This window comes from Carassius gibelio, chromosome B19, assembly GCF_023724105.1.
Source record: "Carassius gibelio isolate Cgi1373 ecotype wild population from Czech Republic chromosome B19, carGib1.2-hapl.c, whole genome shotgun sequence".
NCBI classification, from domain to species: domain Eukaryota; kingdom Metazoa; phylum Chordata; class Actinopteri; order Cypriniformes; family Cyprinidae; genus Carassius; species Carassius gibelio.
In genome coordinates this window covers 26,999,169-27,019,836 of record NC_068414.1, presented here as the reverse complement: position 1 = coordinate 27,019,836, position 20,668 = coordinate 26,999,169, and the positions used below count along the sequence as shown (strand labels likewise).

General features: G+C 39.9%; 1 protein-coding gene and 1 long non-coding RNA gene across 4 annotated transcripts; one reads left to right on the top strand and one right to left on the bottom strand.

Moving 5' to 3' along the window:
• The first annotated feature begins 309 nt into the window (after positions 1–309).
• Positions 310–20,420, top strand: LOC127979084 (epiplakin). The gene is made up of 3 exons (XM_052584215.1): positions 310–421; positions 4,609–9,696; positions 17,881–20,420. The coding sequence occupies exons 2-3, from the start codon at positions 4,636–4,638 to the stop codon at positions 20,104–20,106; spliced, it is 7,287 nt and encodes a 2,428-aa protein (XP_052440175.1). The 5' UTR covers positions 310–421; positions 4,609–4,635; the 3' UTR covers positions 20,107–20,420.
• On the bottom strand, positions 12,209–17,734 carry LOC127979088 (uncharacterized). Of its 3 annotated transcripts, none has more exons than XR_008158725.1 (3): positions 17,567–17,734; positions 15,427–15,520; positions 12,209–12,357 (listed from the first exon to the last, which is right to left on the bottom strand). It is a non-coding gene; the product is annotated as an uncharacterized LOC127979088 (long non-coding RNA). The 3 variants fall into 3 exon arrangements; XR_008158724.1 differs by lacking the exon at positions 15,427–15,520 and adding an exon at positions 13,381–13,474; XR_008158723.1 differs by lacking the exon at positions 12,209–12,357 and adding an exon at positions 14,255–14,403.
• Positions 20,421–20,668: the final 248 nt, after the last annotated feature.

Genomic DNA, 20,668 nt, shown 5'->3' with positions numbered 1-20,668 from the left:
ACTGAGGGAAAAAAAAATTGGCAGTCTGTTCTATCCCCCAACTGAATAACCCCATTTAAAGTAACATGTACAAATTCATAGTGTTTGCACACAGAAAAAAATAAGGTTAACATGAATTTAATTTTTTATCACAGTTACTAAATATTCTTCTGGTTCCTGTGTGTATTTGGCAATAAGGAGAGAGACATTCCTTTACTTAGCTGGAAGGTATTTGTCTTATCTCCATCGAGAAAAGGGAGTGTACCTGAGGGTGGAGTTTAGTCCTGACTGATCAGTATATTATACAAAGAAAGAAAGGAAACATGCTCAGTCTTTCACTGGTGTCCGTAGTGTGCTTGACCAACATCAATCCTTAGTAAGCAGAAAAACTCTTAACTGAACTTTAACTGACTGAAACTTCCAGCAAAAAACCCCAAAAGAGGTAAGAATGATTTCAGGTAGTTGTAAAACTTTTTGTGGTCTCAGATTACAATCTAAATATTGTTCTTTTAATTCTGTTGTCATTTACTTTAGAATGTGATCAGTGTTAATTCATCATAGAGCAAGGATTTTCAGATAATTGAATGCATGTGCTGTATTTCCTGCTTTCGTGAATGTTATGTTTTACATATGCTCACTTTTTTAACCACACCTCTTAGCAATAAAGAGCTAAAGTGCTTTATGAAATGGCCAATATTTGCAGACACATTTGAACAGGGATGATTATTTTAAGTAATGTACTTGGCTAAAGAACTGGTCAAACATTTAAATTATGCATTTATTCAAAATGCATTTTTCATTCAAAAGTGACTTTCAAATGAAGGAGACTAAAACATAAGCAAGGTGTTGCCACATACAACAGTGTTGCAATAAATAACTTTGCCCAGTACTTCATAGTTGTGGAGCAATTGAACAAGCTATCCACAGAATTACAAAAGTACAATAAGGCTTTCTTTATGTACTGTACAATGCATTATGAATTGATTGTATGCCAAATATGTTGTTTTCTTTATAAGTATTCTTTGTATACATTCTTCAAAATGTAAATGTATTATTATTATTTTTTTTATTTTGGTATGAAAAGTCAGAAAAAGAGCATTACATACATTACATCAGCGTAAGAAAACCTTTATGATTCAGTAAACACTATTCAAGGACACTTTTTGACACACACACATATATATATAAATATATAAATATATATATATATATATATATATATATATATATATATATATATATATATATTTTTTTTTTTTTTTTTTTTTTTTTTTTTGTATAATGTGTCCAAAAGTGTCCTTGAATAGTGTTAACCTGAAGTCCCTTTAAGAAAATGTCTGAAACCACAGAGTCATGTGACTTTATGGTTTCAGAAGTCCTTATTTAGAGCTGACACTGTCTGCATCCAAGGAATTTGGACAGGAAGAGGCCATTAGCAGCCCCGTTTTTTATTGTGTAAGGGTTAACCCCTCCCCCCCCACCCCACTTACAAGAAGAATGCTATTCATGGTTTTCTGCAACAGTGAGACTTCATAACTTAGATACAATTTAAAACAAACATCCCTGCACGAAAATTTACATAAAACATTCAGTGATTACACAAGTAAAATTTCATTATATTGCACATTTATAACAGCAAAGCTGACCAAAGTGCTTGAAAAAGTAAAAGATAAACATACAATATACAAAACAAATGATACAATAAAACAATGGATTTTTTTATTATTATTATTCGTTTATTTGTCAGGGACAATGCAGCGCACATTATTACATACATAGTTATCATCACAGTCAGAGCCATAACAATATGTGTAGATGTGTTGCATAGAAGGTTTCTAGTCGATAGGCGAATTTGCAACCCCAGTCCCTGGTAACACAGATAAAATCCAATTAAAATGCATAGGAATAAAGATATCTTTTCAACTTCATTTTAAAAGATGTAATAGAAGGTGCAAGGCGGATGTCCAGTGTCCATGTCATATCCTTGTTATAAAATCATTAAAATCGTGGAGGAAAGGAATAGTAGGACTAGATTTATTGTCCAGTATCTGCTCTATTTTTCTCAAAAAGTTATGAGCAATGCATTGTAGAAGTGCATAGGAAACAAACACCAAAACAGCGCCACCTGATTAAACCGGGGTTTCCAACTCTGCTTTTAGGCTCAGTCTCATGCTGTCACGTTGCCCACGTAAATCTTTTGCCAAAAAAAAAAAAAAAAAAAACCGCCCAAGTGCTGTGCAGACCACATTTTGCAGTATTTTGATGTCGTAAACCATTCAGTCTGCACAACGTTGCATTAAGTAGAACAAAGGTATTGAAGACCTTCTGCAACCTCTTGATTGGACCCCACCTGTGAGGCGTGAAACATAAGAATTCCTTTGCACATGGGGGTGGGTGATAAAACAATATCATCTTGAGTCATGATAAAATAGATTTTTTAAGATTCCAATTACAGTGTTTTAGGATTTATGATTACAGTGATAAAATCTAGACATTTTTATTCAAAATGGATTAATCTAACAGCAAAAATAAATGCATCAATGGCTAGTCAGTGTTTGTCACTAATGAACTAATATATTGTTCTGAAAAACTACAATCACACAGAAAGTGAAAAAGAAAACTGAAAGTCCTTCACGAACACCAGTCACAATAAAAGTCTGGTTCAACTTGAAGAAATGATGACAGAAATATGTTACTGCAGTAGGTCTACTAAAATGTAGTTCTCAAGTAATAATAATATTTTAAGGAATATCATACAACCAAGGTATTTTTTCAGTAATTTACAGTTACACAGTGCTGTTATGTGGCATCTTGTATGACAAAAAATAAAATAAAATGCAATGTTTAATTGTAAATATATATATTTTTTCATTAAAAATGAATTCAACTAATTAGACACCATTTGTTTATGGTAAATTTGTATTAAATCATAAAACACAGAATCCATTAAAAAATAAAAGGGAAAATAAATTATCTTTACATTCATACGGAGCCCCCGCACATGACACGCAGGAAAAAATAGTGGACTAAATCATGCGCACGATTTACTAATTTGTTCCCTCAATGTACTAAAATGAGTACAGTACAGAAAACCAATACAGAAAAAATAAAGAAACAGAGATAAGACATGTTTGCATTGCAAAAAACACAAAATAACGCACAAAATGAATACTTAGATCAAGTTCAACTTCTGTTTGGCCGCTCCATAATGGCAAGTGATAAATTAAATGATGTTTTATTAACAAGATTCAGGAGGAGCGCGTCAGATATACTTAGCCTCATCAACACAGGTGGACCATAATCAAGTTATCAATCCCATAGTATAAATATCGCCGACTTACCTCAATCCATTGACGGTTTATCAGCATCCCTCCTCCACCCCATCTCCTCACTTTTAGTTCACTTTATAAATAGACGGGGAAGTGGGGGTACTCTAGGTTCGGTCCATTCCCGAGCTCGGAGCCCTTCCCCGGACAGCACGCCAAATATGCATACCAAACCTCAGCTAATTATATGTAACCGTGAACTTGTGCATTGTCAGTTGTGTGTGTCGGTAACATCCCTTTTAATAGTGTTTGTAGTGCAGCAGAGAAATTGGCAATATTAAAAATATGTTTTTAGAGGAGTATATGTGTGTGACATTTATTGTTTTTATTTTCTATAATTTAGTGTATTTTGTAGTCTTTCTGATTTACAGCTGTTGACAAACAAGCTATATGCAGTTTATATTGTAACATTTATATACTACGCATGTTTTCTGTTAAATGGTAAATACAGTAACATAGAAGTAATACTAGGCATCTAATAAGCATAGATGTGCGGAAAGTTTCTAAAATGTGTGTCTACTACCGCATTTATCATTTGGTAATTTATAGGATTGAGATTAAATAAAAAAAAAAACATTTTGGATCAACTGTTGCAGACTAATATTAAATATTGGATAATATAAGGGCAAAACATAACTTATAGAGTTCATTTTAGTTTTATATAGTTAAGAAAATATAAAAAAATATCTAGGCTTTAAACTCAGCTAGAAGCTACTGATGTTCGATGATACAGTGAACAAATTATTTAGGAAATACATTTTCAGTCACTCACTCTAATCAGAGAGCAATCTCTTCCATACTATACTTTACATGGGAGTGACTTCTGGCTTAAGAAAATATAAATATTCTAATTGTGCAACAACAAAAAGAATGTTTATACACACAATATATTCCACCTTTTGTATAATATGCCAAAAAGATTATGAGAAATATATTTTTGTATATTTTGAAAGAGAGAGAGAGTGCGCCTCATACACTTTAAGTATGATTGGGTAACTGACAAGTTGAAAGTTAGTCTGGGTCGTTGCTTCTTAATCCTGACATTCTTCAAGAATACATGAGAATCATGTATTTCCAGTTTTCCATTGCTTACAAGGTTCATGCAAAGTAAAAAACATGCACACTTTTCCAAGTGAGGCAATGCTCAAGAAGTTATTTCCTGTGAGGACAAGTCATAAAAGGGGTGAAGGGTTCTTTCATTGTTAGAAAAAACAAGTTTCAACAGGGTTCTGTGGTTTGCCTTTTCTACAATAAAAGTACTTTTTAAATGTGTGACTAATAATTATTCCTATGTAATCCACAGACTCTGGTGCAAGAAAACCCACAAAAAATGCCAGCTCAGGAAAATCGTGGTTTTCAGGGTCCAGTAGGTGGAGTTTTCCTTGAACATTCAAATGAAACCATTACAATATACCAAGCCTTCAAGAAGCGCTTGTTGAAGCCAGGAACATGTCTGGCACTGTTAGAAGCTCAAGCTGCAACAGGAGGAATCATCGACCCCATCAAAAACTTGACATGGTCTGTAGATGATGCAGTAAAGGAAGGCATTGTGGGACATGAGATGAAAGAGAAACTTCAGTTAGCTGAGAAAGCAATCACGGGCTACACAGATCCATACACCAACCAACAGATCTCACTCTTTCAGGCCATGCAGAAAGATGTTATCCCAAAAGAACATGGCATTAGATTACTTGAGGCACAGATCTCTGCCAAAGGGATCTATGACCCTATTGAAAAATGCCATCTAACAGAAAAACAAGCCTACGGGAAGGGTCACTATGACAAAGATCTTTTAAGAGACCAAGTGGATGCCCTAAAAGTATTCTATGACCCAAACTCTCAAGAAAACCTCACCTATGCATCACTGATAAAGAAATGCACTGTAGCCCCAGAAACAGGTTTGCTGCTGTTCCCCATCCGCATCACATTTAAAGGCCTCCGCAGAGGTGTAACCTCCGCTGAGCTTCTGGCATCAAAAATTATTGACCAACAGACATTTGAAAATCTGCATAAGGGAAAAACCACCACCCAGGATGTGATGTTAATGGAAACAGTGAAAGAATATCTAGAAGGTAAAAAGAGCATTGGGGGAGTAGCTGTGCTCTCCACAAACAAGAGAATGAGCATCTATCAGGCAATGAGACAAGGTATAATCATGCCTGGCTCTGCTTTGATTCTGCTGGAAGCCCAGGCTGCAACTGGATTCATGATTGACCCTGTTGAAAACAAGACATACAGTGTAGATGAAGCCATTAAACAAAAACTTGTAGGGCCTGAGTACCACACAAAATTGCTTGCAGCAGAACGTGCAGTAACTGGTTACAACGACCCATACACTGGTGAAACCATATCTCTTTTTCAAGCTCTGAAGAAGGAACTGATCGTAAAAGAACATGGGATCCGATTGCTAGAGGCACAGATTGCAACTGGTGGAATTATCGATCCAATAAACAGTCACAGAGTTCCTGTGGAGGTAGCATACAAGCGTGGCTTCTTCGATGAGGAAATGAATGCCATCCTTGAAGATCCTGGAGATGACACTAAAGGTTTCTTTGACCCAAACACAAATGATAATCTGACATATCTACAACTGCTGGATCGTTGTGTCATCGACCCGTCTACAGGACTCACATTATTACCCATTCATGATCCATCCAGTAGTCTGAATCACACATTCATTGGCTATGACATCAAAAAAGTCTTCAAGGCTGTCATGGTAAAAGTGACATGTGGAAAATACATGGGAATGACTGTTTCGCTCTGGGAATTACTTATGTCTGAATATTTCACTGAACAGCAAAGGCAAACCTTCATCGAGCAATACAGAAATAAAACAGTCACAATTGAAATTATAGTCACCAAAGTCCTGGAGATCATTGAACATTCAGTGAAAACAGCTAATGTAGTTTTTGAAGGTATAAGAGAAAAAGTAACTGCAAACCAGCTCGCTGAAGCTGACATAATCACAGAGAATGATCTAGCAGATCTCAGAGAAGGAAAAAAGACTGTCAAAGATGTTACAGACAATGAATCTGTGCAAACATACCTTCAAGGTAAACCAAGCATTGCTGGTGTGCTGCTTCCTGACTCCCAAATAATGTCAATCTACCAAGCCCGACAAAAAGGAATTCTGAGACCAGGAACATCACTTGTTCTTCTTGAAGCCCAGGCTGCAACAGGTTTCATAATTGACCCAATTGCTAATCAGAAGTTTTCTGTAGATGATGCAGTGAAAGCACGAGTTATAGGGGCTGATCTTCATGCAAAATTAAGCTCAGCAGAGAAGGCAGTGACAGGTTACCAAGATCCTTACACTGGCAAGAAAATCTCATTGTTCCAAGCAATGCAGAAAGATTTAATTGTGAAGGACCACGGCATACGTCTGCTAGAGGCCCAGATTGCCACAGGGGGCATCATTGATCCTATAAATAGCCATCGCATTCCTGTTCATATTGCTTATAAACGAGGATATTTTGATACAGAAATGAATCAGATCCTTTGTGATCCAACTGATGACACAAAAGGATTCTTTGACCCAAACACTCATGAAAACCTTACTTATATGCAGCTGATGTCCAGATGTGTCATTGACCAAAGCACAGACCTTTGCCTTTTGACAATCAAAGGAAACGACAAGAGAGTCAAAATAGGGGGCAGTGCCATAGAGGTGTTCCAAACCACATATGTCTCTGTGAGATACGGCAGATTCAGCAACAAGAAAGTGACACTCTGGGATCTCATCAACTCTGAATATTTGTCTGAGGAGAAAAGGCAGGAGCTGTTAAAGCGCTACAAGTCCAAAACAATCACGATAGAGGAAATCATAACAATTATTTTAGAGATAATTGAGAGCAAGGAAGTACAAAGAAATGTTGACCTCAGTGTAAATGGTCTTAGAGGAAAAGTCTCTATTTTGGAGCTGCTGGATTTGGGAATAATAGATGAAAAAACATACAAAAATTTGCTTGAGGGGAAGCTAACAATCAAAGACCTCACTGAGATGGGCACTGTGAGAAACTTCCTTACTGGAACAAGCTGTATAGCAGGTGTAATATTGCAGAAGTCAAATCAGAAAATGAGCATCTACCAAGCCAAAAAAGAGGGCTATCTTACCCCTGGCACTGCATTGTGTCTTCTTGAAGCACAGGCTGCCACTGGTTTTATTATTGATCCAATACAAGACAAGAAACTCACTGTTGAAGAGGCCTTGAAGCAGAAAGTCCTTGTTCCAGAGTTGTATGAAAAACTCTTGGCTGCTGAGAAAGCGGTGACTGGTTACAAAGACCCATACACTGGCAAGACAATATCACTTTTTGAAGCCATCAAGAAAGAACTTATTGTAAAGCAGCATGGAATACGTCTACTTGAAGCCCAGATTGCAACAGGTGGCATCATTGATCCTTTAACAGGTTTGCATTTACCACTTGAAGTTGCTTTCAAAAAGGGTTATTTTGATGCAGACTTAAACAAGATCCTTGCTGATCAAAGTGATGACACTAAAGGATTTTTTGATCCCACCACACAAGAAAATCTGACCTACATGGAGATGTTGGCACGATGCATCAAGGATCCTGATACTGGTCTTTTCCTTCTTCCAGTTGCTGAAAAAGGGAAAACACCAAAAACGTCACAAAATATTCTCTCAGATGCTGAGATCAAGGAAGAATTTGAGAAAAACAGTGTTGTTGTTTCTGTTGGCCGTTTCTCAGGAAAAACACTGTCTCTTTGGGAAGTAATACATTCTGTATACTTCACAGATGAACAGAGGCAGGAGTACTTTGAACAATATCGTCAAGCTAAGATAAACATCAAGGATGTTGTCACCACAGTTACCAAAACTATTCAAACAATAGAAAAGAAAGAAGCAATTTCTCAAACCACTATGGGCCTGAGAAAACCTGTTTCGATGCAACAGCTGCATGACTCTGGAATCATTGACAACAAAATGTACAAAGAGCTGCAACATGGTAAGGAGACACTTGAAAATGTGGTTAAACTTGAATCTGTTCAAAGATACTTGAAAGGCACTGGAAGTATTGCTGGAGTAAAGCTTAAGCCATCAGGAAAAGTGTTAAGTTTATACATGGCAAAAACTGAAGGCGTACTCAGTTCCGATGCAGCACTCTCGTTGCTTGAGGCTCAGGCAGCAACTGGATATGTTATCGATCCAATCCAAAACACACATCACACAGTCATGGAGGCTGTCAGAGCTCAAATTATAGGACCAGAGATACTGGAGCACTTACTATTGGCTGAATGTGCTGTCACTGGCTTCAGAGACCCCTACACAGATGAGCAAATATGCTTATTCGAAGCAATGCAAAAGGGTCTCATCCCTCTTAAACATGGATTGAACCTCTTAGATGCACAGCTTGCCACAGGGGGAATTATTGATCCAATTGGCAGCTATAGGCTGCCTGTTCAGAAGGCAATATTGAAAGGATGTGTGAATAATGAGACCAGTGATCTTTTGGCAAAAAGTGAAAAGGGGTTTTCTGACCCAGAAACTAAAGAACCTCTTACATATCAACAACTCATGAAGAAATGTGAAAGGAATTCAACCACTGGCCTACTCCTTCTCCCAGTAGATGAAAAGAGTTCTGAAAACTCAACATACAGTGACAAGCAAATAATAAAGGTCTTCAAAGAAAAATCAGTGATCATTAATGCTGGTAAGTTTGCAGATAAACGTTTATCACTTTGGGATGTACTACACTCAGGGTACATCTCTACAGAGAAAATGAACGAATTTCTTGACCTATACAAAAAAAAGAAACTGTCAATAGAGGAGATAACGGAAATGGTGACAGCAATCATAATTGAAGTAACAACAAAAAAACATTCATTTAAAGGTCTGAGAAAACAAGTGTCAGCAAGTGAGCTATTTGAGGCAAAAATCATCTCAAAAGACATTATGGGTAAGCTTATCAATGATGAAGTAGATGATGAATATATCAACCAAATGGAATCTATTCAAAAATACCTTGGAGCAACAAACTGTATTTCTGGTGTGTATGTCCAGTCTACAAAACAGACCATGAGCATCTTCAATGCCAAAAATAAGGGACTTCTGACACCTGGAACATCTCTTGTTTTGCTTGAAGCTCAGGCTGCCACTGGCTTTATTATTGACCCAGTGAAGAATAAAAAGCTGTCAGTAGAGCAGGCGGTGACTGAAGGACTTGTTGGGACAGAATGGAAAACCAAACTGCTCTCTGCAGAACGGGCAGTCACTGGTTACAAAGACCCCAGCACAGGGAACATAATCTCCTTGTTCCAGGCCTTGAAAAAAGATTTGATCGTCAAGGACCATGGTATTCGTCTGTTAGAAGCTCAGATCGCCACTGGAGGCATCATTGATCCTGTGCACAGCCATCGTGTTCCTGTGGAAGTGGCTTACCAAAGAGGGTACTTTGATGAGGAGATGAACAAGATCCTCTCTGATACAGGTGATGATACCAAAGGATTCTTTGATCCCAACACACAGGAGAACCTCACATACTTGCAACTTGTGGAGCGGTGCGTTAGAGACCCCAACACTGGCCTCAGCCTCCTTGTGATTGTGAAAAAGGGTGAGCACTACTTCTTCATTGATGAACACACCAAGAATATTCTTAAGTCTACAACCACAAAGAAAGCAGGAGGTAAATTCCAAGGAGAGCTGGTCACACTTTGGGATCTGCTGTACTCAAATTACATTTCTGAGGAAAAGAGGAGAGAACTGGTCCAGCAGTTTAAATCAGGTACAATAACTATAGAACAGTTCCTAGAAATAGTCCTGACATTGATATCAGAGAAATCAGGAACAAGCACCCAAACTATTACAACAATAACAACTACAAAAGCAGAGACAACCCTAAACCAAACATTTCAAGGTATCAGAAAGGATGTGAGCGCTGATGAGTTGTGGAAATCCAAAGTCATTGATGAGAAAATTTACAAAGACCTAGCTTCCGGAAAAGTAACAGTTGATCACGTAAGTGAAATGGACTCTGTGCGAAAATACCTGAAAGGAACAAATAGCATCGCTGGTGTGTTTGTACAGTCTACCAAACAAACCATGAGCATCTTCAATGCCAAAAATAAGGGACTTCTGACACCTGGAACATCTCTGGTTTTGCTAGAAGCTCAGGCTGCCACTGGCTTTATTATTGACCCAGTGAAGAATAAAAAGCTGTCAGTAGAGCAGGCGGTGACTGAAGGACTTGTTGGGACGGAATGGAAAACCAAACTGCTCTCTGCAGAACGGGCAGTCACTGGTTACAAAGACCCCAACACAGGGAACATAATCTCTTTGTTCCAGGCCTTGAAAAAAGATTTGATCGTCAAGGACCATGGCATTCGTCTGTTAGAAGCTCAGATCGCCACTGGAGGCATTATTGATCCTGTGCACAGCCATCGTGTTCCTGTGGAGGTGGCTTACCAAAGAGGGTACTTTGATGAGGAGATGAACAAGATCCTATCTGATCCAGATGATGATACCAAAGGATTCTTTGATCCCAACACACAGGAGAACCTCACATACTTGCAACTTGTGGAGCGGTGCGTTAGAGACCCCAACACTGGCCTCAGCCTCCTTGTGATTGTGAAAAAGGGTGAGCACTACTTCTTCATTGATGAACATACCAAGAATATTCTTAAGTCTACAACCACAAAGAAAGCAGGAGGTAAATTCCAAGGAGAGCTGGTCACATTTTGGGATCTGCTGTACTCAAATTACATTTCTGAGGAAAAGAGGAGAGAACTGGTCCAGCAGTTTAAATCAGGTACAATAACTATAGAACAGTTCCTAGAAATAGTCCTGACATTGATATCAGAGAAATCAGGAACAAGCACCCAAACTATTACAACAATAACAACTACAACAGCAGAGACAACCCAAAACCAAACATTTAAAGGTATCAGAAAGGATGTGAGCGCTGATGAGTTGTGGAAATCCAAAGTCATTGATGAGAAAATTTACAAAGACCTAACTTCCGGAAAAGTAACAGTTGATCACGTAAGTGAAATGGACTCTGTGCGAAAATACCTGAAAGGAACAAATAGCATCGCTGGTGTGTTTGTACAGTCTACCAAACAAACCATGAGCATCTTCAATGCCAAAAATAAGGGACTTCTGACACCAGGAACATCTCTGGTTTTGCTTGAAGCTCAGGCTGCCACTGGCTTTATTATTGACCCAGTGAAGAATAAAAAGCTGTCAGTAGAGCAGGCGGTGACTGAAGGACTTGTTGGGACGGAATGGAAAACCAAACTGCTCTCTGCAGAACGGGCAGTCACTGGTTACAAAGACCCCAACACAGGGAACATAATCTCCTTGTTCCAGGCCTTGAAAAAAGATTTGATCGTCAAGGACCATGGCATTCGTCTGTTAGAAGCTCAGATCGCCACTGGAGGCATTATTGATCCTGTGCACAGCCATCGTGTTCCTGTGGAGGTGGCTTACCAAAGAGGGTACTTTGATGAGGAGATGAACAAGATCCTATCTGATCCAGATGATGATACCAAAGGATTCTTTGATCCCAACACACAGGAGAACCTCACATACTTGCAACTTGTGGAGCGGTGCGTTAGAGACCCCAACACTGGCCTCAGCCTCCTTGTGATTGTGAAAAAGGGTGAGCACTACTTCTTCATTGATGAACATACCAAGAATATTCTTAAGACTACAACCACAAAGAAAGCAGGAGGTAAATTCCAAGGAGAGCTGGTCACACTTTGGGATCTGCTGTACTCAAATTACATTTCTGAGGAAAAGAGGAGAGAACTGGTCCAGCAGTTTAAATCAGGTACAATAACTATAGAACAGTTCCTAGAAATAGTCCTGACATTGATATCAGAGAAATCAGGAACAAGCACCCAAACTATTACAACAATAACAACTACAACAGCAGAGACAACCCAAAACCAAACATTTAAAGGTATCAGAAAGGATGTGAGCGCTGATGAGTTGTGGAAATCCAAAGTCATTGATGAGAAAATTTACAAAGACCTAACTTCCGGAAAAGTAACAGTTGATCACGTAAGTGAAATGGACTCTGTGCGAAAATACCTGAAAGGAACAAATAGCATCGCTGGTGTGTTTGTACAGTCTACCAAACAGACCATGAGCATCTTCAATGCCAAAAATAAGGGACTTCTGACACCTGGAACATCTCTGGTTTTGCTTGAAGCTCAGGCTGCCACTGGCTTTATTATTGACCCAGTGAAGAATAAAAAGCTGTCAGTAGAGCAGGCGGTGACTGAAGGACTTGTTGGGACAGAATGGAAAACCAAACTGCTCTCTGCAGAACGGGCAGTCACTGGTTACAAAGACCCCAACACAGGGAACATAATCTCCTTGTTCCAGGCCTTGAAAAAAGATTTGATCGTCAAGGACCATGGCATTCGTCTGTTAGAAGCTCAGATCGCTACTGGAGGCATTATTGATCCTGTGCACAGCCATCGTGTTCCTGTGGAGGTGGCTTACCAAAGAGGGTACTTTGATGAGGAGATGAACAAGATCCTATCTGATCCAGATGATGATACCAAAGGATTCTTTGATCCCAACACACAGGAGAACCTCACATACTTGCAACTTGTGGAGCGGTGCGTTAAAGACCCCAACACTGGCCTCAGCCTCCTTGTGATTGTGAAAAAGGGTGAGCACTACTTCTTCATTGATGAACACACCAAGAATATTCTTAAGTCTACAACCACAAAGAAAGCAGGAGGTAAATTCCAAGGAGAGCTGGTCACACTTTGGGATCTGCTGTACTCAAATTACATTTCTGAGGAAAAGAGGAGAGAACTGGTCCAGCAGTTTAAATCAGGTACAATAACTATAGAACAGTTCCTAGAAATAGTCCTGACATTGATATCAGAGAAATCAGGAACAAGCACCCAAACTATTACAACAATAACAACTACAAAAGCAGAGACAACCCTAAACCAAACATTTCAAGGTATCAGAAAGGATGTGAGCGCTGATGAGTTGTGGAAATCCAAAGTCATTGATGAGAAAATTTACAAAGACCTAGCTTCCGGAAAAGTAACAGTTGATCACGTAAGTGAAATGGACTCTGTGCGAAAATACCTGAAAGGAACAAATAGCATCGCTGGTGTGTTTGTACAGTCTACCAAACAAACCATGAGCATCTTCAATGCCAAAAATAAGGGACTTCTGACACCTGGAACATCTCTGGTTTTGCTAGAAGCTCAGGCTGCCACTGGCTTTATTATTGACCCAGTGAAGAATAAAAAGCTGTCAGTAGAGCAGGCGGTGACTGAAGGACTTGTTGGGACAGAATGGAAAACCAAACTGCTCTCTGCAGAACGGGCAGTCACTGGTTACAAAGACCCAAACACAGGGAACATAATCTCCTTGTTCCAGGCCTTGAAAAAAGATTTGATTGTCAAGGACCATGGTATTCGTCTGTTAGAAGCTCAGATCGCTACTGGAGGCATTATTGATCCTGTGCACAGCCATCGTGTTCCTGTGGAGGTGGCTTACCAAAGAGGGTACTTTGATGAGGAGATGAACAAGATCCTATCTGATCCAGATGATGATACCAAAGGATTCTTTGATCCCAACACACAGGAGAACCTCACATACTTGCAACTTGTGGAGCGGTGCGTTAGAGACCCCAACACTGGCCTCAGCCTCCTTGTGATTGTGAAAAAGGGTGAGCACTACTTCTTCATTGATGAACACACCAAGAATATTCTTAAGTCTACAACCACAAAGAAAGCAGGAGGTAAATTCCAAGGAGAGCTGGTCACACTTTGGGATCTGCTGTACTCAAATTACATTTCTGAGGAAAAGAGGAGAGAACTGGTCCAGCAGTTTAAATCAGGTACAATAACTATAGAACAGTTCCTAGAAATAGTCCTGACATTGATATCAGAGAAATCAGGAACAAGCACCCAAACTATTACAACAATAACAACTACAACAGCAGAGACAACCCAAAACCAAACATTTAAAGGTATCAGAAAGGATGTGAGCGCTGATGAGTTGTGGAAATCCAAAGTCATTGATGAGAAAATTTACAAAGACCTAACTTCCGGAAAAGTAACAGTTGATCACGTAAGTGAAATGGACTCTGTGCGAAAATACCTGAAAGGAACAAATAGCATCGCTGGTGTGTTTGTACAGTCTACCAAACAGACCATGAGCATCTTCAATGCCAAAAATAAGGGACTTCTGACACCTGGAACATCTCTGGTTTTGCTTGAAGCTCAGGCTGCCACTGGCTTTATTATTGACCCAGTGAAGAATAAAAAGCTGTCAGTAGAGCAGGCGGTGACTGAAGGACTTGTTGGGACAGAATGGAAAACCAAACTGCTCTCTGCAGAACGGGCAGTCACTGGTTACAAAGACCCCAACACAGGGAACATAATCTCCTTGTTCCAGGCCTTGAAAAAAGATTTGATCGTCAAGGACCATGGTATTCGTCTGTTAGAAGCTCAGATCGCTACTGGAGGCATTATTGATCCTGTGCACAGCCATCGTGTTCCTGTGGAGGTGGCTTACCAAAGAGGGTACTTTGATGAGGAGATGAACAAGATCCTATCTGATCCAGATGATGATACCAAAGGATTCTTTGATCCCAACACACAGGAGAACCTCACATACTTGCAACTTGTGGAGCGGTGCGTTAAAGACCCCAACACTGGCCTCAGCCTCCTTGTGATTGTGAAAAAGGGTGAGCACTACTTCTTCATTGATGAACACACCAAGAATATTCTTAAGTCTACAACCACAAAGAAAGCAGTAGGTAAATTCCAAGGAGAGCTGGTCACACTTTGGGATCTGCTGTACTCAAATTACATTTCTGAGGAAAAGAGGAGAGAACTGGTCCAGCAGTTTAAATCAGGTACAATAACTATAGAACAGTTCCTAGAAATAGTCCTGACATTGATATCAGAGAAATCAGGAACAAGCACCCAAACTATTACAACAATAACAACTACAAAAGCAGAGACAACCCTAAACCAAACATTTCAAGGTATCAGAAAGGATGTGAGCGCTGATGAGTTGTGGAAATCCAAAGTCATTGATGAGAAAATTTACAAAGACCTAGCTTCCGGAAAAGTAACAGTTGATCACGTAAGTGAAATGGACTCTGTGCGAAAATACCTGAAAGGAACAAATAGCATCGCTGGTGTGTTTGTACAGTCTACCAAACAAACCATGAGCATCTTCAATGCCAAAAATAAGGGACTTCTGACACCTGGAACATCTCTGGTTTTGCTAGAAGCTCAGGCTGCCACTGGCTTTATTATTGACCCAGTGAAGAATAAAAAGCTGTCAGTAGAGCAGGCGGTGACTGAAGGACTTGTTGGGACAGAATGGAAAACCAAACTGCTCTCTGCAGAACGGGCAGTCACTGGTTACAAAGACCCAAACACAGGGAACATAATCTCCTTGTTCCAGGCCTTGAAAAAAGATTTGATTGTCAAGGACCATGGTATTCGTCTGTTAGAAGCTCAGATCGCTACTGGAGGCATTATTGATCCTGTGCACAGCCATCGTGTTCCTGTGGAGGTGGCTTACCAAAGAGGGTACTTTGATGAGGAGATGAACAAGATCCTATCTGATCCAGATGATGATACCAAAGGATTCTTTGATCCCAACACACAGGAGAACCTCACATACTTGCAACTTGTGGAGCGGTGCGTTAGAGACCCCAACACTGGCCTCAGCCTCCTTGTGATTGTGAAAAAGGGTGAGCACTACTTCTTCATTGATGAACACACCAAGAATATTCTTAAGTCTACAACCACAAAGAAAGCAGGAGGTAAATTCCAAGGAGAGCTGGTCACACTTTGGGATCTGCTGTACTCAAATTACATTTCTGAGGAAAAGAGGAGAGAACTGGTCCAGCAGTTTAAATCAGGTACAATAACTATAGAACAGTTCCTAGAAATAGTCCTGACATTGATATCAGAGAAATCAGGAACAAGCACCCAAACTATTACAACAATAACAACTACAACAGCAGAGACAACCCAAAACCAAACATTTAAAGGTATCAGAAAGGATGTGAGCGCTGATGAGTTGTGGAAATCCAAAGTCATTGATGAGAAAATTTACAAAGACCTAACTTCCGGAAAAGTAACAGTTGATCACGTAAGTGAAATGGACTCTGTGCGAAAATACCTGAAAGGAACAAATAGCATCGCTGGTGTGTTTGTACAGTCTACCAAACAAACTATGAGCATCTTCAATGCCAAAAATAAGGGACTTCTGACACCTGGAACATCTCTGGTTTTGCTTGAAGCTCAGGCTGCCACTGGCTTTATTATTGACCCAGTGAAGAATAAAAAGCTGTCAGTAGAGCAGGCGGTGACTGAAGGACTTGTTGGGACAGAATGGAAAACCAAACTGCTCTCTGCAGAACGGGCAGTCACTGGTTACAAAGACCCCAACACAGGGAACATAATCTCCTTGTTCCAGGCCTTGAAAAAAGATTTGATCGTCAAGGACCATGGTATTCGTCTGTTAGAAGCTCAGATCGCTACTGGAGGCATTATTGATCCTGTGCACAGCCATCGTGTTCCTGTGGAGGTGGCTTACCAAAGAGGGTACTTTGATGAGGAGATGAACAAGATCCTATCTGATCCAGATGATGATACCAAAGGATTCTTTGATCCCAACACACAGGAGAACCTCACATACTTGCAACTTGTGGAGCGGTGCGTTAGAGACCCCAACACTGGCCTCAGCCTCCTTGTGATTGTGAAAAAGGGTGAGCACTACTTCTTCATTGATGAACATACCAAGAATATTCTTAAGACTACAACCACAAAGAAAGCAGGAGGTAAATTCCAAGGAGAGCTGGTCACACTTTGGGATCTGCTGTACTCAAATTACATTTCTGAGGAAAAGAGGAGAGAACTGGTCCAGCAGTTTAAATCAGGTACAATAACTATAGAACAGTTCCTAGAAATAGTCCTGACATTGATATCAGAGAAATCAGGAACAAGCACCCAAACTATTACAACAATAACAACTACAACAGCAGAGACAACCCAAAACCAAACATTTAAAGGTATCAGAAAGGATGTGAGCGCTGATGAGTTGTGGAAATCCAAAGTCATTGATGAGAAAATTTACAAAGACCTAACTTCCGGAAAAGTAACAGTTGATCACGTAAGTGAAATGGACTCTGTGCGAAAATACCTGAAAGGAACAAATAGCATCGCTGGTGTGTTTGTACAGTCTACCAAACAGACCATGAGCATCTTCAATGCCAAAAATAAGGGACTTCTGACACCTGGAACATCTCTGGTTTTGCTTGAAGCTCAGGCTGCCACTGGTTTTATTATTGACCCAGTGAAGAATAAAAAGCTGTCAGTAGAGCAGGCGGTGACTGAAGGACTTGTTGGGACGGAATGGAAAACCAAACTGCTCTCTGCAGAACGGGCAGTCACTGGTTACAAAGACCCCAACACAGGGAACATAATCTCCTTGTTCCAGGCCTTGAAAAAAGATTTGATCGTCAAGGACCATGGTATTCGTCTGTTAGAAGCTCAGATCGCCACTGGAGGCATTATTGATCCTGTGCACAGCCATCGTGTTCCTGTGGAGGTGGCTTACCAAAGAGGGTACTTTGATGAGGAGATGAACAAGATCCTCTCTGATCCAGATGATGATACCAAAGGATTCTTTGATCCCAACACACAGGAGAACCTCACATACTTGCAACTTGTGGAGCGGTGCGTTAAAGACCCCAACACTGGCCTCAGCCTCCTTGTGATTGTGAAAAAGGGTGAGCACTACTTCTTCATTGATGAACATACCAAGAATATTCTTAAGTCTACAACCACAAAGAAAGCAGGAGGTAAATTCCAAGGAGAGCTGGTCACACTTTGGGATCTGCTGTACTCAAATTACATTTCTGAGGAAAAGAGGAGAGAACTGGTCCAGCAGTTTAAATCAGGTACAATAACTATAGAACAGTTCCTAGAAATAGTCCTGACATTGATATCAGAGAAATCAGGAACAAGCACCCAAACTATTACAACAATAACAACTACAACAGCAGAGACAACCCTAAACCAAACATTTCAAGGTATCAGAAAGGATGTGAGCGCTGATGAGTTGTGGAAATCCAAAGTCATTGATGAGAAAATTTACAAAGACCTAACTTCCGGAAAAGTAACAGTTGATCACGTAAGTGAAATGGACTCTGTGCGAAAATACCTGAAAGGAACAAATAGCATCGCTGGTGTGTTTGTACAGTCTACCAAACAAACCATGAGCATCTTCAATGCCAAAAATAAGGGACTTCTGACACCTGGAACCTCTCTGGTTTTGCTAGAAGCTCAGGCTGCCACTGGCTTTATTATTGACCCAGTGAAGAATAAAAAGCTGTCAGTAGAGCAGGCGGTGACTGAAGGACTTGTTGGGACAGAATGGAAAACCAAACTGCTCTCTGCAGAACGGGCAGTCACTGGTTACAAAGACCCCAACACAGGGAACATAATCTCCTTGTTCCAGGCCTTGAAAAAAGATTTGATCGTCAAGGACCATGGTATTCGTCTGTTAGAAGCTCAGATCGCCACTGGAGGCATTATTGATCCTGTGCACAGCCATCGTGTTCCTGTGGAGGTGGCTTACCAAAGAGGGTACTTTGATGAGGAGATGAACAAGATCCTATCTGATCCAGATGATGATACCAAAGGATTCTTTGATCCCAACACACAGGAGAACCTCACATACTTGCAACTTGTGGAGCGGTGCGTTAGAGACCCCAACACTGGCCTCAGCCTCCTTGTGATTGTGAAAAAGGGTGAGCACTACTTCTTCATTGATGAACATACCAAGAATATTCTTAAGTCTACAACCACAAAGAAAGCAGGAGGTAAATTCCAAGGAGAGCTGGTCACACTTTGGGATCTGCTGTACTCAAATTACATTTCTGAGGAAAAGAGGAGAGAACTGGTCCAGCAGTTTAAATCAGGTACAATAACTATAGAACAGTTCCTAGAAATAGTCCTGACATTGATATCAGAGAAATCAGGAACAAGCACCCAAACTATTACAACAATAACAACTACAACAGCAGAGACAACCCAAAACCAAACATTTAAAGGTATCAGAAAGGATGTGAGCGCTGATGAGTTGTGGAAATCCAAAGTCATTGATGAGAAAATTTACAAAGACCTAACTTCCGGAAAAGTAACAGTTGATCACGTAAGTGAAATGGACTCTGTGCGAAAATACCTGAAAGGAACAAATAGCATCGCTGGTGTGTTTGTACAGTCTACCAAACAAACCATGAGCATCTTCAATGCCAAAAATAAGGGACTTCTGACACCTGGAACATCTCTGGTTTTGCTTGAAGCTCAGGCTGCCACTGGTTTTATTATTGACCCAGTGAAGAATAAAAAGTTGTCAGTAGAGCAGGCGGTGACTGAAGGACTTGTTGGGATGGAATGGAAAACCAAACTGCTCTCTGCAGAACGGGCAGTCACTGGTTACAAAGACCCCAACACAGGGAACATAATCTCCTTGTTCCAGGCCTTGAAAAAAGATTTGATCGTCAAGGACCATGGTATTCGTCTGTTAGAAGCTCAGATCGCCACTGGAGGCATCATTGATCCTGTGCACAGCCATCGTGTTCCTGTGGAGGTGGCTTACCAAAGAGGGTACTTTGATGAGGAGATGAACAAGATCCTATCTGATCCAGATGATGATACCAAAGGATTCTTTGATCCCAACACACAGGAGAACCTCACATACTTGCAACTTGTGGAACGATGCATTAGAGACCCCAACACTGGCCTAAGTTTGCTAGCTTTAAAAAAGTAGATATGATTTGATGCAAAACGCTATGCAATATATTCTTCATTAACTATAATCACTGTTCTGTTTCCACCTATGCCAGAAACAAATCTGTAAATGTATATCAGTTAACAGTCAATTTCAGTGTGCATTGCTTACAATATATAACATACATGTTCAGTTTTACATTTTTAAACTGAAATTTAGAAGCATCAGTAAAAGCGCAAATTCTATTTGTTTAAAATTATTTTAAATGTTACAATTTTACATTTAATCTTTTTTTAACTCATGCTCTCTTGTGGTGTTCAAAACAATTAAAAAAATTATAAACACAATTGCAATATGTTAGTTTGTTTGATAATTTTCATGTCAGTAATCTCTTTCATCTCATTAAACATTCCTTGTTTACACGGTGACGTCATAACATTTATTGAATTCCAGCACATGAAAATGAGAAAAATGGTTGCCAATTAGGGTAGAAAAGACGAACAGTATTAATGAAAAAACAAAACAAAAAAAACTATAGTTGCAAACCTAACATTATCTTTAAATACAAATCTCAGAGAGAGAGAGAGAGAGAGAGAGAGAG

What these genes read in the sequence shown, in the direction of transcription:
- LOC127979084 (XM_052584215.1), top strand. Translation starts at nt 4,636, where the DNA reads ATGCCAGCTCAGGAAAATCGTGGTTTTCAGGGTCCAGTAGGTGGAGTT. An exon ending in GCCATCGTGTTCCTGTGGAA is followed by an intron (nt 9,697 to 17,880) that starts GTGGCTTACCAA and finishes GTTCCTGTGGAG; the next exon opens with GTGGCTTACCAAAGAGGGTA.